The 9745-nt window shown below is 38.1% G+C and overlaps 1 protein-coding gene across 1 annotated transcript in view; it reads right to left on the bottom strand.

Annotated features, from left to right (window-relative positions):
* Positions 1 to 1977: 1977 nt before the first annotated feature.
* Positions 1978 to 9745, bottom strand: part of CSNK1G3 (casein kinase 1, gamma 3) — a 151150-nt gene continuing 143382 nt past the window's right edge. The window contains 1 exon segment of the mRNA XM_006886000.1: positions 1978 to 2032. Coding sequence (XP_006886062.1) covers positions 1978 to 2032 — 55 coding nt within the window.

Below are 9745 nucleotides of genomic sequence, written 5' to 3'. Positions count from 1 at the left end.
TCCAAAAAACTACTGAGAATAAAACTAAATAGGCTTATGATAAGAAATACAGAGATTGCAGGTGTTTACAAATATCACAGACACACAAATTTGGTCAAATACTGTAAAGAAAAAAGAAGTGTTTCACATTATAATGGCCAAAACAACCATCTACCTGCTAAAAGGAAAAAAAACAAAACAAAAAAATAAACCTAACAGAAAATCTCCATGTGTAGTTTAAGACATAACAGTATACAAATAGGTAGAATGGAAACTGTTGACCAAATTATACAGCAAATGTGTTCTAGGTTTTTAAAATCAAGAATTTCAAAAGATCATTCATAGGATTTCTAACAACATTGATAAACAATGTCCAGATCTGCAATGCTCACACAGATGCCTTAATTTATATAAAAAAAATGCATTGAACTTTTGGCTAATAAAAAAAAATAAATTACAAAGTACATTAAATCCCAGTAAATTAAATAATGAAGTCAAAACTGTGGATTTATTTATTTTAATACATATTTCAAATGTTATCTTGAGACAGTAAAAAAATAAATAAGCATGCCTGGAGGCACACACTTAAAGACAAAGGGGCTGAATGGAAGGATTAAGTGACAATTTTATAAATGAAAGGTGAGTATGAGATTTGAACAATAAAATCATCTCTCTAGCCAGTTACTTTATTTTAATCCTTCTTGGAAATTCTGGCTATTAATATGTAACAGAAGTATACTGTGTCTTTATAGCTTAAAACAGAGTATACTTGCAAGGTGGAATGGGTTTCCGTTTTAATAGAACCATTACTTTGTTCGTATGCAGGCACTTCAAAAGACTATGGAGGCAAAGCACCTGACCTATCCTCTCCAGAAGAGTTCTCAATCATCACAATGTTAAGTAGTAAGAAAATTCTAGAGAACCAGCAAAGTGGAACACAAGAGAGTAATGAGCACGGAGAGCAAAAGAGAGACCCAATTTTTATTGCTGGGGGGGGTATTAAAATCAAAGAGCAAAATATTAATAAACAGAACACCATGGCATGGCACAGCCAAATTCTCTGCTTACAAGAGAATGAAAGCATTCAGCGGTAGGTTTCAGTGGGTCGCCTTGGGCGTCAACCGTAATACACCTCAGTGAGGTTCACATTGATTTTGTCTCCTTAGTGTAGTCTTTTAAACGTCTTCAAATGTATCTCATTTCTCTAGATACTCGTTTCCTGCTGTCTAACACATTTTATTATCTGGAAGCATAAAATTACATTACACAAATATTTCGCATTTTAAAATAAGTGCTTTTGCCTTGTCTGCAACCCTGTACTTCATGGATCGAGTGGTGTAACAAAAGCAGAACTCATGTTTGCTGTATGATCGGTGAGGCATTTTACCACTATCACCTGCTGAACCCAAAAAGGTTTTTCCTCAGAGCCTCTTGGCAGTGGCTGTACCATGATTTCACACAGAGAATGTTAATGCATCTCACGAATAACAGTACCATCAGTAATACTGAAATCAATGCAGATGTCACACAAATTATGAATTTTTCAAAGAAAAACTTCTTTTAAACATTTGGGCAATCCCATTTGCTTGAATGCATTATATGCTGGGGAGAAAAAGTCATGTTTAATTATGCTCTTACAGACTTACTAAAAACAAGATTTGATATAAAACTGGTTGACATTTAATATACTGCTTTCTAAAACAGAAGAAGAGTTTCTGGACAACATTGCATAGACCTGTATCCATCAATACCACCTCATTGGTCCGTTCTCTTCATCAATGGGGAAAGCACTCATGTTTGACAAAACCTTAAAGCTTCCACAAAAGTTAAATTACAAAAAAAAATATGAAAGACGACAATCACAAAATGAAGTATGAGGGTATGACACATTTAAGATTAAGTCTTTGAAAATAGTTGTGGTCACTAGAGAGATGATTTTAGTTACAAGACAGCAGATGGACACGTAAGTAACTCCCCACGATCTGTCTGTGTCCAGAATTATTTGTGACGCTGAATAGTTTTCCTTTTCCTTCGTTTGAAAAAACAGCAGCACCTGCAGATGGAGGAAAATATATCTTTGATTATAAAAGTACTAAAATAGAACAAAGGAAGGCTAAATCTATCACATTAATTTACATGGTAATTTAAAGCAAAAGGTCAGAGCAAGATAAACTGTGAACATGCCAATAAAGCACATGTGTTAGTGAAACTATAGCAGAGTTATTACTATTCCATTTCATCCATGTGCCTTTTAGGAAAAGCAAGAAGTGATTTGCCCCATACAAAAGATCAAAAAAAGTTTTGCCTGGAGACTAATTGAGGAGTCAGGGAGTCCTGCATCCTTATGGACAGACTACTTGCTATTTAAGATATCCAACACTTGAAGTGGCATGCTTTCATAGACTCTATTGTATGTATTTTCTCCTTTCCTCCCTGACTTTTACATATGGGGGGGGGGGTCAAAGGCATTGTTAAGAAGGGGCGGGGTAGGGGAGGGGAGCGGGGAGAGGGGTGCAACAATGAATGAATGGAATTCCAAAATCTCTGTAGATGTTCATTGAAATGAAAAATAACGAAATTTAAAAAAAAAAAAGAAAGCAATAATGATCCTACACTGAGAGTTTTTAAGAATTGGCTTGGTTTCCAAAAGTGAAAAGAGAAATTCACAGAATCACACCTGAACAGAAGAGGTACGGGGGAGTGAGAAGATCAAGACAGTCCTTTCTAATTCTTTTTTTAAAATTTCAGGAATGGTTTATTGTGACATATACATAGCATATACATAGCTACTCAAGAGATATTTAACAAGTGTCTCTAATGTATGAGTCACTGTGCTTGGTTGGTTATTTTTTTTTTTTTATTCCCCTCTAGCTTACTACATTGTTTTACTTACGGCAAAACAGCGTAAATAGGGTTAGATGATTCTGTTTTAAAATATATGCTGGAAATAAAGGCTAGATTTTTATTCCAAAGTAGAAAAATAAAAGTCCTGCCGTGATGCATGAGAGCATGTGTTTCTCTCCCAGGGAATCCCCTCGTCATGACAAGATGAGCCAGGTCATGACTTCTATGGATCAATGCTAACAAGGCTTACAGACGTTGGCAAATTTGGAACTAGAAGCACCATCCACTGCCCCTGCAGTAGGCTTCCAGAGCTGTAAGCTGCATGGCAGGCCACCCGGCTCACCCAGGAGGAGGCGCTGTGGATGCCCAGGGCTGGAGGGAGCAGTCCGGCCTTTGTATTGGAAGCACAACTCTGTATGAGCGGTGCAGTCAGCGCTCCAGACTCAATGACTTACACGTAATATATGAGTGTTTAAGTTTATTTTCTATCACTTCATAAATATTCAAGGAGAAATATGTGCAAGTCTCAATATTTCGGAATTTTGTTCTCCAGGTGATCACTAGAAAGAACTAATGCGTAGCCTAGCACAGAGAAGCCAAGAATTCTTCCTGGAGTTTGAAAAAGGGGAATTTATTTTTCATTCTCAGTCATTAATATTTTCTTATCTCTAGGAATCTCATTTCTAAAACATTTTCTAAAATAGAAAAGCAAAAACTTAAACAGAAAATATACAAGTCAAATTATCCTTTTAAGTGATTAAAATCAATGAAAAGAATCTTTCAACTGAAGACTTAATTAGAATCAGAAAATACTCATATGTGAAAAGGCAGAACATAACAAAATAATGTTTAGAAAAAGTAGGATAAATGCTGAGAACAGTAAATTAAAGATCACGGTACTATTTCAATTGAAAATTGTAATTTTTCCATATAAAATTCTGCTAATGTTCACAATCTCTAACAATTTACCACTAAGTACCTCAAACTGTCCTAACTACCCAAATTTCCTTTTTAAACATTTCTACTCAAAGACGTTAGAAACTGTCTAAAATAGAGAATTTAATATCACACATGTTCTTTTAAACAAGTTGAAGTCCAGGATCATCCATGCTTATAATAATTCACCTGTATAAATTATTTTTCTAATATTATTAGTCTGTTTTTGTTCTGAAACTTAATCCCTCCCATTTATTATGTTTCTTTTCCTTTATTTGTACCGGTATTAACTGACCACAGAAAAGTACACTAAGCATTTCTCTGAGACTAGTGGGTACACACTGCCACATCCTTCCACAGAGTGACTGGTGGATTTGTTACCAGGGACGTTTTGTTTAGCAGTCCAATACATACATATCTGAGAAGTGCCTTCACTTTTTTTACAAAAATAACTCCTATTAAACAAGAAATATTTGCCTGGTGGTTTAACAATAAGGAATTGTGCTGCCAATGCAAAGGCATTCAGATCAAATCTATCAGCTGTTCCATGGTAGAAAGGTGGGAAATCTCCTCTTGTGCGATTTACTACCTCTAAAAACTCTCTTAGAGTCAGCTAAGGGTGAGTTCTAACTCAATGGTACACAACAACAATGACAAAGTAAAACTCAAAGAATCTGCACTAGGCTGGCTGCCATGCAATTAAAACACTTACCACTAGAGGGCAGCATTGGTTTATATGACACAAATACAAGCACATACAAAGGGAACAACTGCGATGATCTCAGTATATGGTACTGTATACTCTCAGAAGTATACTTGAAGTATACTTAAAGTTAACAGTAAACTGGTATTTCAGAGTTTCTGTGAGGAGAAACTTGCTGGGATAATGGTAATTTTCTTCATTGATTCAAACGAAAATCACTGCTGGAGCAGCTGTTTTATTAAGAAATTCTCACCGAAATGATCTCCTGTCCTCAAAGGACTCAATATAAAGTAGGGCCGCCCTGCACATGCATGCTTTACTTTCCTCTTAGTATTTATCACTATTCTGAAATAAATGTTGTTTATTTGCCTCCAAACTAGAATATAAGCTTCACAGGGCTTTGCACACAGACAGCCCCCTGAACTGGCAGTGTTGGTATTCATGAAATATTTATGAAATGAATGAATGAATCATGAGAGTCATCATAAATCTCCAGTCCTCAAAAACTGAAGCACATTTTGTACATAAACGCAACCAATTCCTAGATTGTTTCTGGTATCAGATGGTACTGAGCTGACCACAACTCACAGCAACTCTACGAACAACAGACCTGAGCCTTGCTCTATCCTGCATCGTCCTCACCCATTTCCCTACGGTTTATAAACACCTTTCCTCCCCTTGTTGCTCGGTCTTTACATTTCCTTATATTTGAGCCCATTCTTACAGTCTTGTGCCAATTCACTTTGTGGAGGGTCTTCTGTTCTTTCTGATTAAGACCCTACAAATATTCTAAGGCATATTCTAAAACTAGTGGTTTAGACTCTAGGAAGTTTTGCATAGCCCGAAGGCTAAGTCTCTGGCAGTTCAAATAGATCAGCCTCTCTTGAGAAAGCGATGTGGGCAATATCTTCCCCTGAGATTTGTTGTTGCTGTTATGTGCTATCGAGTCACCTGCAACCCATAGTGACCCTATGCACAGCAGCTCTGAAGCTGGCCCTGACGTGAGCCAGTCTCACTGATTCTGACACACCAACTCCCACTGCCACAGTAACTCTATCAACTCATCTCATCCAGGTTCTTTCTCTACTGTGCTTTCCCTCCACCATTCTGAGCATGATATCATTCTCCAAGGATCGTTTACTCCTGGCCACATACCCAGAGCATGTGAGGTGGAGCTTCAAAATCCTAGCCTCCAAGGAGAAACATGGTTTCATCCTCTCCAAGACAGACCTATTTGGTTTTATGGTGGTCCATGGTATGTTCAAGACTTCTCCAGCAAAACTTGGGGGTATTGAGTCGTCTTCTGTCATCCTTAGACATTGTCCAGCTCTCTGATGCATAGCAAGTAATTCTGAAGACCATGGCCTGGATTAGGCACACCTTAGTCGCTAGACTGACACAGTTAGTTTTCAGCACTCTGGAGAGGTCCCCAACAGCACATTTTCCCAATGCAATTTGTCTTTTGATTTCCTGACTATGGTGTCAAGAGTTTTGATTGTAGATCCGAGCAAGCTGCAATTGTTAACAATCTCAATCTCTTCTCCATTTTTCATCTGCTCCTTTTCAGTAAAATGATTGTCTGTCAGATATTGTTCTAAAACTAAGCATCCAAAACATCTAAATTAAGGCAGACTAGGAAGAAAGATTGACCATCCACTTCCAAAACACACCAGACCTCCGAAAACCCTATATACAGTAGGGCACACTAAGAGTAGACTAAAAGTAAGGCAAGTGTCTTTCATCTGTCCCCTGAGATTTCAGCTCTGGAAATTCACTGGAAGGTCAGCTCTGAGACAAGTCCAGCTCAATGGCAATGAGTAAGTAAATAATAGTTACTCCACTGTTGTTGTGCACCGTTAAGTTGGAACCAACTCATAGCTGACCTTCTGGTTAGTTTTCAGAGGCAAGTTAATCACATGGGAGGAGACTGTCCATCTTTTTGCTGGTGGATAGTAGCTGGTGGATTTGAACCCTGTGCTTCGGGCTGCTATGCACCTTCTTACCACTGGGCCACCAGAGCTTCCTAAAAACCGCACAGAGCCTCTTAAAATGAAGGGTACCTGAGTGAGGCTTTTATGGGGGGGGGGGGAAAGAAAACAAAACAGTTTATACTAGATCCTTAAAGGATCCATGAAAGCACCATTGTTCTCTGGATGCAGCCCTCCTGTTTTTCCATTTCTAAAGATCTCTTGGGCCTGAATGCCATATGCTGAGCAAGCACTACAGACGTTCAATGGGCCCCATGTCTTCAATTTAGAGGACTGCAAGCACACAAAAAAAGATGTGCAATTTCAGCACTTGGTACAGGTGGAAAGGGTGGGAAACTGATTCTAGTAGCAATGACTCCAGGAATTAGCACATTTTGAAGTCATCACAGATGGCGGGTGGGGACAAGTTAATTTTATCAATGAATGAAATTATCCTGTCTTGGAAAATGACCCATTTCCCTGTAATTTTTAAACACCTTTTCTCCCCTTGTTGCTCAATTACTTCCATTTCCCTACAGAGTAGTATATACTCCAGCTGAGATCTCTTCAGATCTAAACTTTGAGAGCGCCTCTGGCAGCACTGGTAAGACTCACCGGGCATTTCAATCATGTTTTTATCAACACTCTTCTTATTGCTGGCCCACTCTTATTTCTTACGTGGTTATTCTTGGGAGCCAGTAAGTGTTCTCAAGTCAGGTTCATGCTCTGACACAAGCCCTTGGAAACTAGCCTATACGTGTTGAAGCTGCACCTCTACTCCAGAAATCGCAGGAGAAAAGTGTTAATCCTCGCTTCTGCTGAAATCTAAAGTTATAAGGTATTGTTTAGGCAGGAAATAGGAAATCATAATCGATCAAGGTCCTAAACTACGCAGAAAACACACATGCATGTGTAAAGGTCGAGATTTTCTTGACATTCTACCACGTTATCATGTTTATTCATTGACTTTTTCTTCATCTAGATTTTGGGTTGTCTCTTTGGCACAGGATAGGGCAAAGTTTTGACCTGTTGTGTAGAACATGGGTGTGAGTTTTAGTCGACTGAATAGCACATAACGAAGGGAGGATTAACAGAATATACTTAGATCTAATGAATCCATCTAGAAACCAAAGCATGCATTTTAGCCTGGATCTAAGCTCTAATTTGTCCCTTTCCTCAAGAACGTACTGGTTCTTCCTTTCATTGGGAGACTGCTAATATCTCTCAGGTCCTAAACACTGATCATGATCCTTAGATTTTATCCACGTCTTCTGACCTGAGCTGATGACTACACACACACAAATCTTCTTTTATAACATCTGATTTTTAATTAGGGAACTCTGGTAGCCTAGTGCATAAGGAACTGCACTGCCAATCAAAAGGCAAAAGGTTCAAATCCACCAGCTTCTCTGCAGGAAAAAGATGGGCAGTCTCCTCCTGTGTGTGACTTAGTCTCTGAGAACTCACTGGATGATCAGCTATGAGTTAGTTTATTCTGACTTAAGAAATTTTTCCCTTGAAATCTGTATGTGAAATTACTCTTCTCTCTCTAGCTATATTGATTGTCTAGTTTCCATAAGAAGTCCTCACGCAGTATTAAAAAGTTAATTTGTATTTTAAGCTACTGTCTGAAATTGAATGGATACTACAAATGGCATAAGTATCATAACAATCTACAAATTAACTTTTCTAAGTCTCATTCAGATCATATAATTTCTTAGCTCAAAATTAGTTTACTTTATGGTGCTGATAAGCATAATGCCCAAATTTCTTTATCTGACTACTGAGGCACTTTGATATTGTTGTTGTGTTGTTAAGTGCCGTTGAGTCACAGACGACTCATAGCGACTCTAGGAAGTAGAGTCCTCGACGCTTGGGTACTGTCATCCTCTCTCCAGGTCCATAGGACTTTGATATTAGGCACTTAAATCTATGTGTGACCCTATTAATGCATCAATATACTTTATGCCCCAAAGGGGCGATTCCTCAAACATGCCCCTTCATTCCGTGCAACACATGGTGCTCTATTCTTTCCTCTCGTCCCCCATGGGTAATAGTTTGCTCCTCTGAAAATTGGAGCAAATATATACTTTTCAGTGAAGAGGTCTCATACTTTTTCCAAGTCTTTTTATATGCTGTATTCTACATTATAATGCAGTCTATAGGGAGTTTCGCTGCTAACCCAAAGTCTGTGCCTCTCTGGCAGTTCAAAATCACAAGCAGTTCCAAGGCATAAAGATTGGCGGTCTCCTCCAGTGCTGAGGAGGCCTTGGAAAGCCGCTGATAGTCAGGAACGAGTCAGTTCTAAGTCAGTGGCAATGATACTGTTTTTTAAATCTGAGAATGTTTACGATCTTTCCTAATGGAATATAAGGACCTCAAATTTATATTCACAATCACTAAAGTACAGAACAGACAATAACCTGTTCAATATGTGTTAGAAGAGAGAAAGAAGAAAAAATATTCTTTTCTGTTATTTAAGAACTCTATAAAGTATTGTAAAGTATAACAAGGCTTTTCCTCTTAAACTCAGAGAAGAGGAGGTAAAATGTTGACATTTGTACTACTTATCCCAAAATATAACTCTCAGCTACAGTAAATGAGGAAGGCAAAAGTTCATTACTAATAAAGGCCTTATTTTATACTAGGAAGAAGAGTATTTTCCAACACAAAGAAATCATATTACTACTATTCAAGGAACTTAAAGATGCTAATTTTCTGTGGGACCAAAATAAAATCCACTGATGATAAGTCAATTCTTCTCTTGATGACCCTCTATTCCAAGGCTGTAAATCTTGCAGGAAGAAATTGATCATTTTTCTCCCACAGAATGGCAATGAATTCAAACCACCAACCTACTTCCAGTGGATCAATACTTAATATATGTAGAGTATTTTGTAATCCTTTCATTTTTTCTTTTTCCCCTACTTTTGTAATGACCTGTCACTTTCTCCATGGATATCCTTAACATCATACCACAACTCATCTGGTCTTCTATCATTGGTGTTCAATGCCACAAATCTATTCCAAAGATGATCTTGAAATTCTGATGGAACTGATTTAAGATTGTATCTTGGTTCCTGTGGATTTATTTTCATTTTCTTTGGATTCAATTTGAACTTGTATATGAGTAATTGGGTCTGCTCCTTGAAGGCAAGGATTCTGAGGCTTCGTCTGACACACTTTGGGCATTCTGCAAGGTGGAAACGCTCTGGAGAAGGACATCATGCTTGGAAGCATGGAGGGATGGAGAAAGAGAGGGAGACCATCGATGAGATGGGTTGATGCAGTGACTGGGATAATGAGGGTAGGTGTG

The sequence above is a fragment of the Elephantulus edwardii genome, unplaced genomic scaffold, assembly GCF_000299155.1.
Source record: "Elephantulus edwardii isolate Elephantulus edwardi_28Jun2011 unplaced genomic scaffold, EleEdw1.0 scaffold00046, whole genome shotgun sequence".
Classification (NCBI taxonomy): Eukaryota; Metazoa; Chordata; class Mammalia; order Macroscelidea; family Macroscelididae; genus Elephantulus; species Elephantulus edwardii.
This window is presented reverse-complemented; position numbering and strand designations above follow the sequence as displayed.